The sequence below is a fragment of the Neolamprologus multifasciatus genome, chromosome 9 (assembly GCF_963576455.1).
Source record: "Neolamprologus multifasciatus chromosome 9, fNeoMul1.2, whole genome shotgun sequence".
Lineage (NCBI taxonomy): Eukaryota > Metazoa > Chordata > Actinopteri > Cichliformes > Cichlidae > Neolamprologus > Neolamprologus multifasciatus.
Window position 1 is genome coordinate 15,401,162 of NC_140447.1, and position 20,660 is coordinate 15,421,821.

General features: G+C 42.4%; 1 protein-coding gene across 1 annotated transcript; it reads left to right on the top strand.

Annotated features, from left to right (window-relative positions):
• Positions 1–17: 17 nt before the first annotated feature.
• Positions 18–20,625, top strand: LOC146511285 (polycystin-1-like protein 1). Its single transcript, XM_085173519.1, has 48 exons — positions 18–189; positions 665–904; positions 2,084–2,216; positions 2,300–2,503; positions 2,626–2,804; positions 3,505–3,708; positions 3,837–4,000; positions 4,095–4,325; positions 4,416–4,583; positions 4,838–4,909; positions 4,989–5,168; positions 5,253–5,330; positions 5,545–5,687; positions 5,996–6,116; positions 6,222–6,357; positions 6,606–6,798; positions 9,347–9,403; positions 9,488–9,838; positions 9,920–10,147; positions 10,352–10,465; positions 10,604–10,755; positions 10,871–10,971; positions 11,240–11,438; positions 11,553–11,636; positions 11,966–12,173; positions 12,548–12,654; positions 12,797–12,896; positions 12,987–13,115; positions 13,265–13,438; positions 13,531–13,717; positions 13,809–13,900; positions 14,006–14,322; positions 14,434–14,518; positions 14,613–14,798; positions 14,882–15,000; positions 15,076–15,186; positions 15,275–15,383; positions 15,538–15,606; positions 15,805–15,890; positions 15,982–16,216; positions 16,321–16,425; positions 16,684–16,824; positions 16,954–17,088; positions 17,263–17,487; positions 17,679–17,843; positions 18,035–18,187; positions 18,306–18,403; positions 18,499–20,625. Exons 2-48 carry the CDS (start codon positions 684–686, stop codon positions 18,713–18,715), a joined length of 7,266 nt encoding a protein of 2,421 aa, XP_085029645.1. The 5' UTR covers positions 18–189; positions 665–683; the 3' UTR covers positions 18,716–20,625.
• The last annotated feature ends 35 nt before the right edge of the window (positions 20,626–20,660 follow it).

Consider the following 20,660-nt stretch of genomic DNA (forward strand, 5'->3'; position numbering starts at 1 on the left):
CCATGTGTGTCTCTTATCCTTAGCTGTGAGGATTTTTGCAGCAAGGCAAGCATATCCAACAAATACAGATATAATCTTCCAAGCTGTGACTGACGTACCAGATCCAGTGTTCGTCTGGCACTTTGGAGACTACACATCAGCCACAACTACCTCTAGGACCATCACTAGAAAATACCTAAAGCCTGGCAGGTAATAGCAAGGCATGTGCAACATTTTTAAAATAAAATAATTGGAGATTTTTTAAATAAGCCAGAGCTTAAAAAGTGTTCATCCACAGACAAGGTTACATACGTTTTGTTTTTCAAATCCTGACAGTTAAAAAAAAAAGTCAACAAAACTGTCACAAGGGTAAAACATGTGAAGTTGGTTTACATGCATCAATTTTAACTTGTAATCTAACAGTCATAACAGAAACTGGCAAACAACTAGCATCACCCAGCCTCTGTTGGTTGGTGTTTCTCAAGTCTTCTAACGCTAAAAAAAAACGTTCTTCATCCCCACATTATTACGTGCACCAAGGAGGTTGTGTTTTTGGTAGCATTTGTGTGTCATTGTGTCTTTAAACACGATAGCTCAGCAGGTTCTAAATAAAATATGATTAAATAAATCAAACACCATGTGAATTAAACTAACCCCTCTCAAATCCCACCTTTCATCACCATAGGTATAATGTGTCTGTAATCATGTCACATGGTAAGATGGCCGTTACCTCTGACATGTTCCCGGTGGTGGTCCAGAGAACAGTGAAGCTCAACAGGCTGGTCCACCGGGCCTCGGTTTTGCAGAATCATACAGTGGTGTTCAGTTGCCGGGTAAATATGGGGACCGACATCAACTTCCTGTGGAGCTTTGGGGATGGAACAAGCCGGTCTGGACAGAGCACAGAACGGCACATCTTCCACAGGTGAGTCAGAGTTTAACAAGACACACCGGCTCACTCCTTGGCGGCTGCTTATCGGGGCCTGGAGCCTGGGGCTCGCTTGGGCCACTTCGGAGGTGGGGTGCCCCCGGCCTCTCGGCCTGGGGCTCGGTCACTCAGGCACAGCTGGCTGCCGGCGGAGCTCACGGGCACGTCACTGCAGCCCCCCCTGGCTTCTGCTCCGTGGCTGCTGGGTGACCCCTCATCTGGGACTCTCCTCAGCTCTTTCTGGGACAGTGGCGCGGCTGCCCCTCTGTTGGTCTTCCTTGGTCTCTTGTGTTCTGGGGGCCTCTGGATGTCTGGGGTTTTGATCTCCTCCATACCTGCTTCATGCCCTGGAGGACGGGGCAGTGGCCCCCCACACCCTCTAGCAGATCATTACATGAGGGAACCTTTTAAGAAAACAAGCGCGTCCATGCTCACAGGTGTACACACGGGTGATCACACACACAAACTACACCCTTTTTGGCTCCTACCTCAATGCACACTGTGCTGTCGATCTTACGTGCTGCACAATAATGTTTAATATTTAGTATTTACTGTCATATTCCCATATATCATTGTGATGTGGTTTATTGTATTACTCTCGTTTTCTTCTGCTTGTTTTCTTTTTTCTTTCTCAACAGGTGATCCAGGTGATCGATATATGTATTTTTTTTTTTTTCTTCTGCTTATTCTGTTGGTTTTTGTTTTTTGCCCTTCTCCCCCGTCCCTCTTCTCAACTGTTTTTCTTCCCCTCTTTCTTTCTCCCTTTTCTTTCCCCCAGTCAAGTCTGTCCCGTATTCAGCAAGTGAAAATAAAATAAAGAATAAAAGGTGAATCAAATGGACCATTACGGCAAAGCTGGGATGGTCAATTTGGTAAAGAAAATCCGTTGGGCATCTTTCTTCGCCTTTAGACAATAATTCTGATGGCAAAAGAACCAAACGGGACAGGCAAAAAAAAAAAAAAAAAAAAGAGTTTAACAAGACTTTGGGCTTTCATTCTCCTTGTAAACTCAAATCGAACTTTAGGTTTAGATTAAGTTAGGATTAAGATTCTCTAATTTTGCATTTTCCTTTTACAAACTTGTTAGTATGTCTCGCTATCTGTCTTTCAGATAAATATGAAAATCACATGTAGCCTAACACAAGTGTGCTTAATAAACATGTTTTTCCTCCTCAGAACGGGAGAGTTCAGAGTCGAAGTGACGGCGTCTAACCTGGTCAGCTCTGCTTCCCTGAGCAGCCACATCTTTGTTGTGGACCAGCCTTGTCAGCCTCCACCTGTCAAAAACATGGGGCCTCTTAAACTACAGGTAGCTCTTGGTCCAGATCTCACACGTACACTATGGCGGAGCATAGTTAATAAAAGACAATACAACCTTCTCTTTGCACCTAGGTACGAAGATATGAGGTTGTCCATCTGGGTGTGACGTACGAAACGGAAGTGGATTGTGATGTATCAAGAGGCCTGCACTACTCCTGGACTTTATGTGACTCTGCAGGCCAGGCAGTGCCGCTGCCTCTCACAGACACACACAGGCAGATCTTCATAGTGCAAAGCCATCTCCTGGAGTATGACACTTATACGGCTACAGCCAGGGTGTGTAATAATAATACAATAATACAGAAGAACTATTTAACGGCCGATCTCTCCATTTCAAGTCGTTATTTCTGTTGCTATACTATTATTACGAATGATCGAGGCTTGTGTTTCTCCTGCAGGTTCAACTCGTCAGCAGTGTGGTGTACAGTAACTACAGCGTAAAGGTTCAGGTGATGCCGAGCCCTCCTGTGGCTTTCATCCAGGGTGGCACCAACATCTTCCTTAACAACAGGAACACCATAGTAACCCTGGATGGGCAGGCATCTTACGACCCTGACTTCCCCACGAACCCACTCAGGTAGAACTTGAGCCCTGACACCTTTAATAGGCAACAAGCCAGAAGACGTTGCCTCAATGAGGAAAAACGGATAAGAGTGTTCACTTTCCTCTGGTTTTAAATGTTTATGGAAGTGGTCGAGTTCCCATTCTCACCGCTACCTCTGCTGTAAGTGTAGTGTTCAGCTCAAGGTTTGCTGAGATTTTGCTTTTTAGGGCCTCCTCCTGACTGAGGGTATCTTACTCACTATTTAACTCCTGGATCAAAATTCAGTTTGTCCTATAGCGTGAGACTTTTCCTCTGCCTTGAGCAGTTCATGATGGGTGTGTTCCTGTTGCTGCAGCTGCTCACTTAGCTGCGCTCTCCAGATCCGCTCCTTCTGAAGCTGGTTAGTGAGCTGTGTCCGCAGAAAGCTATTGTCTCTCGTCTCTGTGTTGCAGTTTGGGTGCCTAGAGTCTCATTTGTTTTTTCAAAGTCCTTCGGCTGCACGTCTGGCCCACACAACATTTGCCAGTGGCATATCTGAGCTGTAATTGCCAAAAGTCGCCAACATTGGGCTCAGCTATAACTAAATAAATGGCAAAAATTGCCAATAAATATGTAAATATTATATTTTGGTGGATTTTCCTACATCTTAGTCATTTTTAGTTGTATTTGTTTCACCTTGAGAAATTTAATGTGTGTTTGGAAGTTAACAGAATTTTTGATTTTCTCTGTATAGCTACAGTTGGGCATGTAAACCAGTGAGCACCATCACCAGCTCCTGCTTCAACCAGCACATTCCCACTTCGTTGCCGGTGCTCAAATTTCCCGCCAGCTTCTTAAAACCCAACTTTGACCAGTTCCAGTTCACGCTCACTGTCCAAAGCGGAGAGCGTTCAGCTTCATCAGAGACCTTCCTCACTGTAACATCAAACCTCACCGGGTGTGACCTCTTCATAAAGTCTCAATTGAATCATATAACCGAGCAGAATCAAATAGAAGTGTTTGATTAAAAGCAGCACTTTAATTCTTAAGTGACGTTTAACATGCGCCTAAATGCATCCAATCCAGGAAGCTGTCCATTTACTGCCCTGAGTGTCGGGGAGACCGTGTGAACTGGGATCAGTCGTTCTCTGTCGGCGCCGTGTGTGAAGACTGCCACATTCCTGCACAGCACATCCAGTACACCTGGAGTCTGTTCCTGGTCAATGCTTCATCCAAGCCTTTCACAGAAGGTAAATTCAGTGCCACTTTGCAAGAAAATTCCTCCAAAAATTCCCCTAAAAATGGAAATTAAATTAAAAAATAAAATCTTGTGTTCTATTCTAGTCCCGTTTTGCTACACAGTAGATCTCAGCACCATGGCTGCCATCAAGAAAAGTCCTGCCACCTCTACTCTACACCCTCCTGTTACAAATGTGTCACAGAACACCCAGACGACCCCTTATTCATCTTCTTCACCCGTTACCGTGGCTACCTTTGAAACCAGAAAGGGTGATGTGGACCTGGCTGATAGTGGGGCATCAACAAACAGGAGGGGAGACACATCAGACAAAGCTGGTGTGTTATTAGCTGTATAAACAAATATATATATATGACTTGGAGTGTACCACTCTGTCACTAAATGTGACTTCTTTCCTCACCCCGCAGGCTTGCCAGAGTCAAGTCCACGTGTTCTCAACAATGATGGTGTCCTATATTCCGACTACTTGATCCAAGGGGACATTAGCAGTGAAATTTCAGTGGAGTCTGACTCCTCTGCCGACTGGGACTTTTCTTTTCGTGTTCTGGAGAGTGGCAATGCGGGTGGTGGACTAGGTGAGAAAATCTAAAATCGCCATATAAACTCAGTCTATTTAAGTTATATATAATTTGATGCTGTTAGCACAATTTAAACTGATTAAATTACAATAAAAATACAGTTTGTGAAAGAGCCTGGAACCAACATGAAGAAAATTCCCATCATAAATAAATAACTTTTTCCAAATATAAAGAAATTTTTCCAGTTATATGGGGCAATATTATGTTGCTTGACTGTTATTATTATTGTGCTAAAGCTGGTTATGTTACAGATCCAGATTATGGTGCTCCCTTTCCAAACGCAGAGGAAGGCGACCCAGGGATGTCAGCAGGGAGACCCAGAGGTACACTTCATATCTACGATCACTGTTTATTTCTTATCTGAGATGGTTTTTACTGGTACTCACTCACGATCGTTCCCAGGTGAAGATGGTGAGAGCTTCAGTGCAGGAGACGTCTCGATGTTTGATATGGGATTACACAAAGATGAAGGGAGTAATCTAGTGGATTCTAAGCCTTTTGTGGCAATTCAGGCACCGACTTTGCTCGACTTACCTCGAAACCCTCTGAACAGAGGCCTCTTTGAGTCCTTTACTTACACAGGTACATTATGCAGAAAAATTCCTGCTTCTGTGCCACTGTGTCAGCATTTAGCCATCTTTTTTTCCCTTTTAAAAATCTCTACAGGAATCTCCTGTTCTTTTCTCAAGATCAAGCCCTTCAGTCTGAGGCCCAGGAGCAGATACATGTTGGAAGTCACCGCCAGTAAGTTTGGGATGGCTACATATAGACCAGCCCAGGCGAGAGTTATTAGAGATTTATAAAACAGGATAATGGGACAAAATGCCAAAATCACAGACATATATAATTTTTTACATTTACTGCAGTACTTTAACTTGAAGATTAAAATGCCCACATTGCCTTTAAAGTCAGTCTCCGTCTGTTAATGATCCTCTCGATTGTTGTCTGATGAATTGAGAATCTCAGAGCAGGCGTCTGGGCCGGACTCAGCTGTTCTTACAGACCAATCCTGTTCCAGAGGGCTTGGCGTGCCAGGTGCAGCCTGTCAGAGGACTCGAGTTACACACACACTTCAGCATCTTCTGCACCTCAGGGAAGGAGGTATTTCCCGTTGCATGCTTTTAACACTCTTCCTGCTTTGATTAAAGATTTTCAAAGTGCATTTTTATTACAAGACACTGTCACTCAGTGCTTGAAGTTCGGAGCTGTCTGCCAGTGACTGAAGTAAACCTCTTCAGGGCTCTCCTTGACTCCATAATTTTACTAATTGATCACCCCAAATTTTTTGACCTTGGTCCTGGCATGTCAGTCTTCACAGAAATGTGTGTGTGTGTGTGTGTGTGTGTGTGTGTGTGTGTGTGTGTGTGTGTGTGTGTGTGTGTGTGTGTGTGTGTGTGTGTGTGCCAAAGGACTTAGTGTATGAGTACAGCTTCAGTGTAGGAGACCGACTCCCCAGGACACTGTACCAGGGGAGAGACTTCCAATACTACTTCAGCCTTCCTTCAGGTGACCCCAGGGATGACTATAAAGGTAAACACACAAAGACACACTGTTGCTTAAGGAGCATTAACAGAATTATTATTTTTCTAATATTTCCTTATTTTTTTATTGCTCTTATTACTGTTGTCGCCGCAGTAACTATTTACACAGAAATAAGAAGCAGCACGTATGGGTCAGCCACCAAACCCTGTCCTGTCACAGTGCAAGTCCAACCAAGCTTCCTCAGAGACGCCTCATCTTCCTCTTCCCATCATGATCCTGATCTTGAACTGTAAGAACCCCCATGTGATCACATTATGATGATATGATATGCAGATGTCTCATGCTGTCTACTTAAGAGGGCCTGCTGGTGATTTAAATGGCACTGAGCTTGAGCACACTCAGGGATTTTATGCTGTCAGCCAAAAAGCTGCTGTTAAGAACGACTGTGTGTGTTAAACTACAAAGCATCAATCTGAGCAAGTCAACAATAATATAGATTCTATAGAACATGCAAATCCTTACTTTCACCATCTACAGGTCGGAGTCAGGTCTGAGGAACCTGTCGGCTTTGGTGCAGCTTGGGAACAGTGTGGAGATTCGTAACTACATCAGCCTCGTCACCAGCATCCTGAACAGACTCAGCCTGGAAACAGAGGCCAACACACATGCACAGAGGCACATGCGCACTGTGCTCATTCGCACCTTGTGTGAGCTTGAGAGCAGCGATCAGGTAAACACACCGACAGCACGAGTTTTAAAACACAACGATGTTCTTTTTCTGTTTTACAGCCTCGGCTCTCTGGGAGGAAGAGCGGTAGCATTAAAATTAGGGATGCAACGATACCAATCTTTACAAACCGATACGATACCGATACTTGGATCTGAGTACTTGCCGATACAGAGTACAAAAACCGATACTTCTACCACACACACACACACACACACACACACACACACAAATGCAATGAATTGGAAGACAGGTTTTATTTTATTCTCTGCCGATAAAAAAATAAAATCTTAATAAAAATGACCACAAAAAAATTTCAAGTGAAAAATAAGCACTTCTGTTAAATTATTTGTGAGTGTCCACATTGTAATTTAACAAAATATCACTGAACTATTGGCACTGTCTTGAGCTTTCAGAATAATAAATAAACACTTCTGTTTGGAATAAAATAAATACAAATTAGGTTTGAGAATAAAATAAACTTTTAAATTATTGCAGAGTGTCCATATTGTAAACAAACAAACAAAATACCGAAAGTATTTGGCATTGATGAACTCCTCATCTGCCCGTGGATCATCAGTCCACTGCACCGTTAAACCAAGGACTGACATCGCACACACTGCTTGTCTTTACCTCTTCAGAAAGTTTTGGCACCATTATCTCCCTGATGTATGGGGGGTTGGGAATTTCATATGGAGAAGATGGTGCAATCCTATGTTTTCCACGGCCGGCAGTGGCTGGTCATCCAGAGCGATAAAATGAGTCAGAGCCTCTGTTATTTAAACTTTTTTCTCTTTCTCTTGACATTTTTCATCGCTTTTCCAAAACCTGAGTTAAAGTTGGCTGTTCCGGTCCACACTGCTGACATTTTGCTTAGCCTAGCTACAGCAGCCTCCAGTTTCTCTTTTTTATCTGGAGCCGCCAGTCTCACTCGCCTAACTCTGTGCCTGTTTAGCCCGGGATGTCCCCCTAGTGACCAATCTAAAAAACTACAACAGAAATGACAAGCCACCCTCTGATTAATGAAATAAGTTAGTATCGGTTCATGGTATCGGTTAACTTTTACGAGTATGAGTACGCACACATTTTACAGTATCGCCCCGATACCGTATCGGTATCGGTGCATCCCTAATTAAAATCAACTTTTGATGAAAGAAAAGAAAAACCATGCATCTCATGTGGCTCTGAGGGAAAAGAGAAGGAAAGAGAAGAGAGCAAAAGACAACTAAGAATCAATGCTCGTTTAAGCCTCTGAATGCAATACTGGTGTATAAACAGGTGGAGGTGAATGAAGAAGACACACCCAGTGCACAATGGGATGCCCCCAGCAGTCCTAGTGTACTGCAGCATAACTAAGAGAGGGTTCAGGGTCACCTGATCCAGTCCTACACTCAAAAAAATGAAATTGGGTGGTTGTTAAATTTACAAAATTCAAACTTGTAATGTGTCATGTTTCTGTGGTGAACGTAATTAAATCATGTAGGATCTGCATGAAATCCAGCAACTTAATTTATTCTTGTTGAGATGACAGGATACAATCTAGTAAGAGTGGTTAGTTGCCTGGATTCACAAAATTCACAAGATCACACAAGAGTTCAAACCACAGGAAAATCACTGGGGTTAGAAGAGACAGACAACCATACATACACTACGTATATGCCTCAGCTATTTATTGTAGTTTTTAAAATTCTATATAAAGCCTTGTAATCATAGTTTCCCTATTTTTTTGAAGTCTAGATTGACAGCTTGGTGGCACAGTGGTTGGCACTGTTGCCTCGCAGCAAGAAGGTCTTGGGTTCAAATCTGCAATCTGGCCAAGTTTGCAGTGGGTTCTCTCTGGGTACTCTGGTTTCCTGCCACAGTTAAAGTCATGCAGTAATTAGGGTTAAGTTAATTGGTGTTTCTAAAATATCTGTGAACATGAGGGCAAATGGTTGTCTGTCTCTCTGTGATAGACTGGTGACCTGTCCAGTATTCTGACTCCCACCTTGTCACATCTGGGATAGGTCCCAGCCTCACTGCAACCCTGGTCAAGATAAGAGGATGGATGGAGTGCAAGTTATTATAAATCCATTAACATTTTATGTTAATCAGACTCTAGACTTTGTTGAACACTCCAAAAAATAACTCTTTAAATGAACTTAAAATAAATGGATTTCTATTACGAATAAGCATGTTTTGTTGCACTAACATAATTTGCATGGGTTGGATCAAATCAATTAAATTAAGTTGGACACAACTGTAGTAAAACAGTTGATTCATCATTAATTAATCAAGTTAGTCCAACTCAAGTACATTAAGTTGGAATAACAGAATTGCATAATGCTAAAATAAAGCAATTTAATTACGTGGAAATTCTTTCCATGATTTTCTTATGTTCATTCAAAGAGTTATTTTTTTGAGTGTAACTATAAGCTTTATCAAAAAGAAAAGTGTTTTTATGAATGAGGCATATTGTATAAAGTACTTGGAGTGCTGATGTAGAGTAGTAAAGTGCTGTATAAGAACCAGTCCATTTACTGTTAATCATTCAGTTATGTTTCCATTCTAGGAGTCAATGACAGACAATATTTGCATTCTGAACGACCTGCTACGAGTTACAAGTCAGGTGAGTGGCTGGACTCACAAAACCAAACTGGGAGCAGGGTTGTAGATGCTAGATTGTTTCTAATACTTCCTTTATTCCTTTTAGGTGACACTAGCAAGTGCCAAACGAGTAACAGCTCACATTCAAATGATGTCCGAGCAGTTTTCTGCGTCTAGCGCTTATCGCCACTACATTATAAACCAGAAGGTGCTCAATACAGCGCTCACCCTGCTTTCACACAGCCTTCAGGTGGTGACTACTTGCACCTTCACACCTGACATTACACAAGAAGACTCAACTGCTGATGGAAACATAAGAAATGATGAAAACACTCCAAACAGCACTGCAGTGAACTCATCCACCAGTGGCCACATCAAACAAGGAAGTTCACCTCCAGCAAAGCAAGCGGTGATGCTCGTAGCTGATATTCTGCAGGCTGCATCAGAGCTCATGCTGGTGAGACAAAATACATTTAAAACTATTTCTCCACAGTTTTAGTTTTTTAATGAAATTCATCCTCCTTTTTTTGTTTTCCAGAAGTACATTTTGTTTCATGAGACCAAGGAGCACAGAGTTAGCAGCAGCCTCATTAATTTGTATGCTGCATCCCAAAACAACACCTCCACAGTCATAAACAGTGGCTCAGTCAGGGTCTACATGCCTGCTTCTTTCATCCAGATTCTGTTTCTCCAGCATGGACCGTGTGTCCTCACTGTGCTCACCGAGCTTGCTCACAGTCCTTACACCTGGGCCAATCCTACACAGGTGAGACCTGCTCAGTAGTTGCACATACAGTGATTTAACATCTATACCATCAGTGAGACTTTTAAATCTAACTCTAACCCCTTTATCGGTTTTGTTTGTTTAACATAAACTGTGAACGATACATTTTCTACCAGTTATTTCATGGTTCAGCTTAACAGGGTTAAAGGTGAGACTCTCTCTCTTACTTGTTCTTTGGATTTCCAGTTAAGTGGACCAGTGGTTGACCTAAGTCTTTACAAGTGCAACACGAGGAGAAGGATCCACGTTTCCTCCCTCATTCAACCATTCAACACCGAGCTTCGTCACACACAAAGAAATGTGAGCTGCTGATTGTCCTTTTCTTTTGTTTGTGGAAAATGAGAGGTTCTTCATAATAAGATTTTGTTAAAAGAAATTCTTAAAACGCACAGTGTTGTATCTTTACTCCAACAACATGAGACTGCATTTCTGCTGCAGAAAAGCTCCTCATGGGAGTTCACCCTCCTGCGCAGCCAGGTCAACTACCACAGCTTCAACATTACCCAGGAACACTTGCTGCAGTCCATCCAGCTCAATCTAGTGTTCAGACCCACAACCAAAAAGGCGTTTCCCCTCATGGTGCTCTTCAGGTATTATTGCACTGTGTTATACTCATACTCAGATAATAACAGAATAATTTGAATGAGTTTTGACTGAAAAGTGAGACTATGGCACATATCTAACCGTGAGTGTCCACTGTATCAGGATGTTTGAAAAGCCGACTCCTAGAATGCACCATCTGCACAAGATTTACAGGTGCGAGAGCAACACCTCACGCATCACTCTGCCCTCATCCTACCTCAGCGGTAAGACCATTTTCTGTTTCTGACTCTTCTGCCCTCCTGGTCTTTCCTTCTGTTAAATTCTCTGTCCTTTTACAAAGTATTTTTAAGACTGATCGTCTATTTGTGGAGTGAAAAATCTACCCAGAATCTCAGTTAAACTTAATAGAAATCAATTGATCCATGTATGTTTTAGCTCAGTAGTATGAGTCAGTCAAGTCATCTTTCTAACATGTACGTGCTTTGAGTAAGTTCGCTGGGAAATATTGTGACGAATTCCCAAAACTTCCAGCTGCAGGTGTTGGTCACTTGGCACTGCTTAATGCTGATTTTGGTAAAGCACCCAGAGCCAATCACCTGACTGAAGAGATAAGCTACAGTCTGACAGTGGACAGCAGTCTGTGTTTGTCCTGGGACGGCCAGCAGGGGGCCTGGACACATCAGGGCTGCAGGACACAGCTAGCAGACACAGATTCAGCTGTCAGCTGCAGGTAAAGCATGTGAGTGTGTCTGTGTGTGAGAATATAAGAAAACAAACACACACTAGAGGATAAATCTGGATGCAGAGGTGATTAACATGCTTCTTTATATTTGCTGAATCCTAGTTGCCACCATTTGAGACCGCTGACTGTGAAGCAGCAGCAGATCCAGAGCATCCACAGCACAGCAGATGTGAACCCGTTCCTAAGGTGACCAACCGAGACCTGGAAAATAACAAAAACACTGATCTGCACCCTATTTTTACATGCATTTTACCAAAAAAAAAAAGGGGGGGGGAAGAAAGAAACAGTAGGATTTTTTGCTCATCACATTTGAAACGTAATAAAATGAAACAGGATTGCTAGATTTTTTTTTCTTTTATTTGTATTTTGAAATATATCAACCTCTTGACCTGTTGAAGCGAAGTTTCTTTTGCAAACAAAATGTAGATGAAAAATAGAAATATAACATTAGTGTTGATATTTAACGCATCCTCTAAGGCATCTCTCTCCTTCTCTTTGCTTCTCTGAAACCTCAGCGCATCCACTGATCTGACAGTGCTGGGCATGCTGTTGCTGTTCGTGTGCCTGTACATCGCGGGGTTGGCGGCGTGTAAAAGAGCTGATGTTGTTGCCACGCAAAGTCAAAGGGTTCACTACCTGTCTGACAACTCTGCATCTGATCCCTATCTCTACGCAGTTACAACCCACACGGGTCTTAGCTCTGCAGCCCGTATGAGTGCAAAGGCAGGGCTGTTTTTGGTTTCTTTCAAACTTATCAGCTCCTTTGGTATTTAGCTGTTCTCAAAATATGCTCCTCCTGGATCCTTATGGCCACTATATTTGTGTATTTCATTTTTTGTTGTCTTTCTTCCCATTTTCCCATTGTTTTCCACATACTATTCCCTGCATACAGAGCAGGTAAAGGAGATAAACTGTAACATTCCTCATTCTGCAGCACCTGATGCCATTTGACATGCTTTATTAAATTATCTGAATATTTTTTGTACACTAATTCAGAACATGTTATGGATTAGTGTAAGAGAATTAATCACATAAAAAAAGTTTTGCTTCCCAGACTAATGTTTGTTTGTTTTTTTTTATCTTTATATATTGACCAGGTGTACATATCACTGTATGGTGAAGATGGGTTCTCACAGACAAAAGAACTACAAGTCCCAGGATGCACTCTGTTCAGGAGGAACTCTAAAGACACCTTCATACTTAGGTAAAATCCTCAGTGATTTAGAAACAAGATTTTTTTCTTTGTGTTTGTGTTCAATATGTAAGAAAAAGGGAGATAAATCAGTGTAATGTTTCATTATCTCATTACCACGTGCTATAATCTCTGTGTCTTCGCTCCCCCACAGTGCAGCAGAATGCCTAGGCTCAGTGTGGGGGGTTCACATCTGGCATGACAACTCTGGACCTTCCCCTGATTGGTACCTTACACAGGTGGAGGTATCTGAGGTAATAAAAAAATACTATAACAAAAACTGTTTGTGAACACACCTTTTCATTGATAAGTGGACTTTTAAGGCGGTTTGACTTGTTATTCAGGTGCTCAGAGGGCATGTGGTGGGATGCTCTTGGCCGTTTGCTGCCCAGTGCTGGCTGGCTGCGAGCAAAGGCGATGGCCGAGTGGAGAGGATGCTGCGTGTTTGCACTCAGGGGATAAACTTTGCTCAGGTACAACACTCATGTTCACATAAAAACTCTTTTCGGCTTCTCTATTTGCACGCAAGGCATCGTCACAGTGAGTTAATCTACACTAGACATAAAACTTAATGTAATATTTGCTGCTGTGTCACCCCAGGTCTCCCTCTGTGTAATTGCAGATGCTGCGTCTCAAGCTTAATGACTACTTGGCTGATTTCCATACGTGGGTATCCGTGTACAGCTGCCCCTCTCCCAGCTCCTTCACACATACTCAAAGACTAAGTGTGTGTCTGCTGCTGCTGTTGGGGTACGCATGTGTTGGTGCAGTAATCATTGCACAAACGGATGATCAGGTAGGCCCTCGAAGTTGAAGATTTGGTGAGCAAGAGCTCTGAAATGCCTTAACTACAGCTCAATGATGCATCTACTTATTCTGTATTTGCAGCCGCTGTTTGCGTTGGGTTTTGTCGATGTGTCCGCTGGTGCTGTAACAAATGGGCTTGTAAGCGTGGTAGCTGTGCTGCCCGTAGCAACAGCGCTGTCTTTCCTGTTTCGACTGCGTGCGGTACAGCAGACAGGGTCACGAGTCCATCGTGTAAAATGCAGAAAGACTGAAAAGGAATATTCTGAAGGTAAATTGGTTTTCTGTGGACCTCTTTTTGAATTTTGTTGTGTCCTTTCTTGAATTGTTCATTATCCTTTTATTTCATCATCTCCTCACAGACCCCCTCTCACTAAGTGACAGCACGTTTGACCGCCGTCTCTTCTGGAGCGGCCTCCAGCAGTGGGATGAATCCTGGATGCAGAAATACCAGGTTACACCTCAGAATAGTTTCTGTATTCCCTTCCTTTCCATTTCTCCTCATTTTCATTCTCACAGCTTCTAACATCACTGCCTGACCTTTCTTTTTCTGCTGTAGGACGCAGACCTGTCGGTTTCATACAGTAATGCTGATGAAGCACCCCACAAAAAACTGTCTGAATTCCTTCCTGACAGCAGTAGGTTTCATGAAACCCAAAGAGCTTGTTTGTCCAGGGCAAAAGATGAAGGTCAAAAAGAGAAAGGTCTCCAAGGACGATGTTCACCAGACTCTTCCTCTGAGAGAGGAAGCTATTATGATGCCACCGACAAACTGAGAGAAAGACCAGCATGTCAGCGGCGTGTCTATTTGGCCTGGACTCTGTGTCTGCTGTTGTCCCTCTCCTGCCTGGTGCTCTCTGCAGTGCTGGGAATGAGGTAGTGAAAGTAATGTTCATTGTGATGTCTGCTGTTTTATCTGTTATGATATTGTATCACGGGTGTCAGTGTCACACTGTTGAAGCCTCTCTGTGCATTTTGATGTGTTAGGTTTAACAGTGGCAAGGTTCTGCTTTGGGTCCATTCTCTTTTCATCTCCCTGATGTCTTGCATCTTCATCATTCAGCCAGCTTTGGTAACATAATATGTGCTTTTTATAATCAGCTACACAACTAAATAATGGCACAAACCCTAAATAAAAATATCATCTTGATGTTTTTCTTTTACAGATACTTGCAGTGGCCTTGGTTGTCTCCTGTTGGCACAGAAAAACATCAGACTTTCATACTTTTTTCAGAATGAGGGAATTCAATATTGAGGCTATGAAACTTTGGAGCCACAGAGGCATTAATGGAGCTGAAGAGCAGCTTACTGAGTCTGCTTTTCCCTACAAACGACACTCACACCTTAAAAAGGTAATAATCAGATGTTCATAGAGTTTAATGTTGTTCTGTTTTTTTCCTTCTGCAATGTGAACTCGGTTATTTATCGTTTACAGCTGCTCCGAGCTCGACGGCGAGCTCGGTACCTGGGTCTTGTACGGCCACTGACTCTGGCAGAGCTGAGGAAAACTCATAGGAGGAAAAGAAGAGAGGCTCTTATTCATAAAACCCTGAGGTGTGCTTTTGTGAATGCATGCGCACCCCTCTATATTTGATGTAAGACTTTTAAGTGCTTTTCCTTCTCATGCAGGGATTTGTCTCTCAGCGTCGCCATGCTTTCCCTGATGATGTGTATAACCTATGACAGCTCATTCAGGGACCATTACCAGCTCAACAGAGCTGTCAGAAGACACTTTGTGAGGTAGCACCTGCGCACTCTTGCTGTATATCTCACTGACATTCACACTTACTTCTAAAGCAGAGAAAAATCAGATGTTATCTTTTATTAGGAACCGTGATCATTCATTTATGTCAATACAAAAGCATGCGGAGTGGTGGAACTGGTCACAGACAGGTCTGATAGAGTCACTGTACGAGCACACATCAGCCAAAACAGAGGTAAGCTATGACTTTAAGCTCCAAAGGGACTTAAAACTCCAGGTTGGTGAAGAAAACTCTGACCACGTGTTCAGGTCTCTTTGATCCTTCAAAATTAAGATTAGTCATAAAGTCAAACCAAAGTGCCACATCTTGACATTCTGATGTCATTCAGCAGCCACATATTGTGATTGGAGAGCCAATCCTGCAGAAGATTGAAATATCTGACACTTCTCCAACTGAGGTTTGTGACCAAAGATGAACTGATAGAAGGATAGATTCATATTTTCTTACATTAAGGAATGTGTGACTTCCTGCACTTATAAGTACTCACAATTAGTTAAGAAAAATGCTGTACTTTACATTTGTTAAACTTGTAATGGCACTGTAAAATCTGGATTTCTAGATTCTGTCTCTGTGTTTCTTGCCTCACAATTTCCAGGTACCTGTTATGACTTCAACAACGCTATGCGGTCGCCTTAGTTGTTACTCAGGACCAAGTGCTACAGTTGGCTTAGGCCACACAAAGTGAGAGATCCACGATGGAAACTGTTGATTAACTCACCTTTTTTTGCTTCCAAATAATGATCACACCAGCAGTTCTCCTCCTCTCCTGCAGGTCTGATTCTGCATCAAAACTGAAACTTCTGCGTTCAGCTGGCTGGTTGGACGGACGGACGGTGGCCCTGAAGGTTCAATTCACCTTGTACAGCCCCACACCGAACTTGTTCACCAGCGTGACGCTGCTTGCTGAGCGCAGCCCCACCGGTGTCCTGCTGCCCTCTGTGGAAGTCCATTCAGTCAGAGTACATCACACTCCTACTGCCTGGGACTATGCTGTTATGGTCTGCAAGGTAAAACACTACACTAACTTTTAGACTGAGTCTTAAAAGATGCTACAGATTAAAGTTTACAACACATTTGAATACATTTTTTCCCCTTCCTCCCCTCTGACCAGCTTCTCTTCCTCTTCTTGTCTCTCATACAAATCTCATGCCAAGTGTCCAGTATGGGACAGCAAGGGCTGATTGGATACTGGACAACACCTTGCAGCTGGGTGGAAGTAAGTCTGCCCGAGACAAAATAATCATTCCAGCATAAATATTTGTAAGACTTTAGAAAGCAGGCGCACACACCAGCTCTCAGTCAGACGCACACTAATCCAAACAAGATCACGATGACCTCACTGGAAGGATAAAGTAACCTGTGGCTGTTTGTCTAACAACCCTGACAAGCAAAACACACAGAAATATCATCTGAAGGTCAAATTATCCATGAAGCACAGTGAACGCAGCTTTCTCCCTCTTTCTGTCTTTTGCAGGTCGGTGTGCCCACAGCGACACTTGTGCACTATGTGTGTCACATTTATCACTCCGCTGTTATTATGAGCGTTGCAGAGCTGCTGGAGAGAAACAACCACAGAGGTAGTGTGGACGTTCGCCTCCTGGCTTCTTGGGAACAAGTGAGAGAAATTTACCGCACCTTCTTTTGGAAAAAAGAATAAACCCTGTGAGGCGATCATTATGAGCGGCTTGTTTGCACTGTAGTTAGAGTACATTTTAAGAATGCAGAGATATGTTTGCCTCTACAGTTTCTCCGTACTCTGCGTGGCATCATGCTCTTCCTTCTCACCATCAAGTGTGTGGCTGTGCTGAGGGTGAACAGGACCTTTGCCACCCCTGCTAAACTCCTTGCCCGCTTATTCTCAAGTCTTTTATGGCCAATGGTAAGCACTTTATAACTCTCCTTAGGAAAGGTCTTCACTCCAAGCACTGTAATAGTACTTGCTGCAAAATAAAGCAGTTGACATTTATTGCACCTACATTGGTGATATTTTGTACTTTATGCAAAGTGTTCTTGCCAAAATGACTAGAAATTGTTGAATCTTCTCTTGTGCTAGATTTCAGGTGTGATCCTGCTGATGGCATCGTCCTGCTTGGGTCATCTGCTGCACATTCAAAGCTCCTGGGCAGTCAGCCCTATTCACGTCCTCCTTAGGACTCTGCCCTGCGTCCTCTACCGGGGACTCAGAGCCACCAGCAATAACAGAAGCCTCCTCCACTCTGACTGCGATGTATTTACCTGTGGAGTTCTGTATCTGTCTGCTGTGGTGTGGACAGCAGTGGTACATGTTTCCCATATTATTACTTTTTGGTTATGTGGTTGGTTGCTTTGTTTTGTGTGTGTGTGTGTGTGTGTGTGGGCGGGGGGGGGGGGGGTTGTAAAACTTGTTGTCAAAAGGTTGATTTCTGTAATAGACTGCAACCCTATCTGAGATCACATCATTGTTCTGTAAGAATCGTGTCTTTCTTGTAGGTGATTGGTGTGATGTCCTCACTGGTTAGAAGAGCCAGAAGATCTCACAGCAGGAGGAATTTGATCACCATTGCAGAACTGGCAAACTACATCAGACTGAGGGTCTCTGAGCTGACTACTGGGCAACATGAAGAAGCACGAATTGATAACCATACAGAGGGGAGGGTAAGTAACAGTTTCAAAGAAGAAGAAAAAAATACAGAACAGTTAGCTTGCTTTATGTAGTTAGATATAGCTTGAATTTAAAAACACTCAGATTGTGGTCAGTAGCTCTTGTTTTGTTCCTAGAAATGTGCCAGTTGACTAAATTATTTTGATTCCTTCCAATATAGAAATAGACTTTTCCCTTTTTTCAGGCCTATTATCTCGAGGAGTGTGAAAGTTTAGTGGACGAACTGTTGTTCAGACTCAATGCCCTCTCTGACAGCCTGCACCTCAAAGCCCATCGCTACAGGGAGGACAGTCCTGTTATCTCCCCCACACCAGAGCCCTCCAACATGGACTCACAGGTGAATCTGTCTATATATGTGCCATACAAATAAACTTTGATTGTTTAAAGACACACACACACACAAAAAAAATAAGGAGTAAAATCAACATATTTGAAACTCTGTGTGATTCTATTAGGGCTCAGCAAGGTCACAGATAATCATGAATGGCACACATTCAGATGACCAATATTTGTTAAATCTGGGAGGAACCCCAACTATGTCTCACCTGTTCAGGTAACAGAAATGGACTCCACCCATTATAGGTATTATTTTTAAGCAGGTACTAAAGGTGAATAACGTAATCATGTGACTAACTATAACACTTCTAGGTCCCAGGCTAACAAGGACATCCTGCAGCAGAGGGGTCAGACTGGATGTAACCCCTCCTCCAACTTTGTTGTGGCATCTGACGATAGTTTAAAGGGCAAAAAATGCCCAGAGTCAGCAGGCAAAAGTCAGACCGCCTATACAACTTCACCACCAGAGGTTTTGGTGAAAGTTCTGGTCCATGAAGACCCTGGGAGAGCAGTCCCAGATAAACACTAGAGTCCTCATGGAGATAGCAAATCATGAATTCATTGTTCACTCTTATATTTGTTAATTGTTGTAAAGGCATGTGGAATAGTACAGCATGATATATGCATAACAAACCTTCTACTTCTTTTCTTCTTGGTATTGAGGTTGTGGGTAAATGTCATGATTAAAATGTTTGAAGCAACAAATCTGCTGTTATTAATATCCATCCATCCATCCATCTTCATCCGCCGGGTCGCGGGGGCAGCAGCCTAAGCAGAGAAGCCCAGACCTCCCTCTCCCCAGTCACCTCCTCCAGCTTATCCGGGGGAACACCAAGGCGTTCCCAGGCCAGCCAAGAGATATAATCTCATATCTATAATCTATAATCTCTGTTATTAATATTTTTGTTTAATTTATCTACAAAAAGGTACATTTACTTTGTTATTTTTACCCAGTAGTAGCATAACTTTTTAAAAACTTGTTAGCACAAAAGTTTGTAACCCATCCATCCATCAATCTATTTGGAGACAGTGGCAGTGACATAGCTTTTTACTGCACAGACTCTGGAAGTTTTTCACTCTGAGCCTGAGATCTGCAAACTCAGTGGTCTCTTTCTACAAACAGTTAAAAACTCATCTTTTTAGATTTGTGTTTGGTTAACTTTTCTTTTTTCTCTTTTTTATGTTTGTGATGTCTGTCTTGAAATGTGCTGTACGAATAAAAGTTTTGCTTTCTTACAAAAATACAGGAGGTTAAGCTGGAAGTGACAGAGCTTAACATGGTCAGATTTTCATTGGGAGTGACCAGAATAAACATGACTAGAAATGAGGGCATCAGAGGGACAGATCAGGTTAAGCAGTTTGGACAGCTTGGACATGCGCGGAGAAGGAATAGAGGCCAAAGGATTCTGAAGATAGAGGTGACAGGCAGGAGGAAAAGAGGAAGACCAAAGAGTAGTGCTGTTCAATACTCCAGATTTTGGTATCGATCCAATACCAAGTAAACACAGGGCCAGTATTGCCTATGTTGATAGCAATACAGATACTCTTAACCTATAAAAGCAGTGTATGCAGGAAAGAGCAGTGTGCCACAATTTATGTGATAAATGAATATCAATTTGCAAATTCTTAACATATTTTAACAGCAAAATCCCAAACAACAAGACACACCTTTTAGCATTTTATGTATTTTGAAACTGTGTTTTTTGGAGACCTGGAATGGGGTTTTTAAATGTGTATACAGACTGAATAAAATAGACAAGACAAGCAACACAAAAATGTTCAGACATTTTTCATAGTGCATCTTTAAGGTATACTTGTTCATTTCTAAAACAAAAACAAACCAACAATAACAATTCATTGGGTTACATACTGAACTCAGAGGACAGAAACAAAGTATCAATGCTGTTGACTTAATATCACTCCAGTATAAATACCAGATTTCAGCAGTGTTGATATTTGGTATGGACATTTGGAACATTTATGGAAGTAGGGAAGGAGGCCATGCAGGTGTGACAGGGGAGGGTGAGATGCATGGAGGTAGATTAACTGCTGTGGCATCCCATAAAGGGAACTGTCGAAAGAAAAAGAAGTGGAGTTGGAACAGTAAGATATGAAAATGACCCTTATGGGTTTCTGTTGTCTTCAACACAGGAAGCTGTAAACATGTAAAGACAGATCACCAGGCCTTCTCCTCCTGTTTAATGAATAATTTCCTCCCTAAATCCTCTAAACATCAGGCTAAAAATAGTCCAGTGCAGTGACTATTAAATATTTGTGTACCATATATATTTAAGGTACTGTTAACACTCATATAAAACATAAAAAATACTTTTAAAATTGTGAAACTAAACAAACAAACGCTTTGAAAAACTTTGCCGTGAGCCAGAAAACAGTAAACAAAAGCATCCAATAGTATCTGTCAACGTTTCAGCATCAGGAATTGAGTGGCGACGTGTGATTGGAGGACAGTCGAT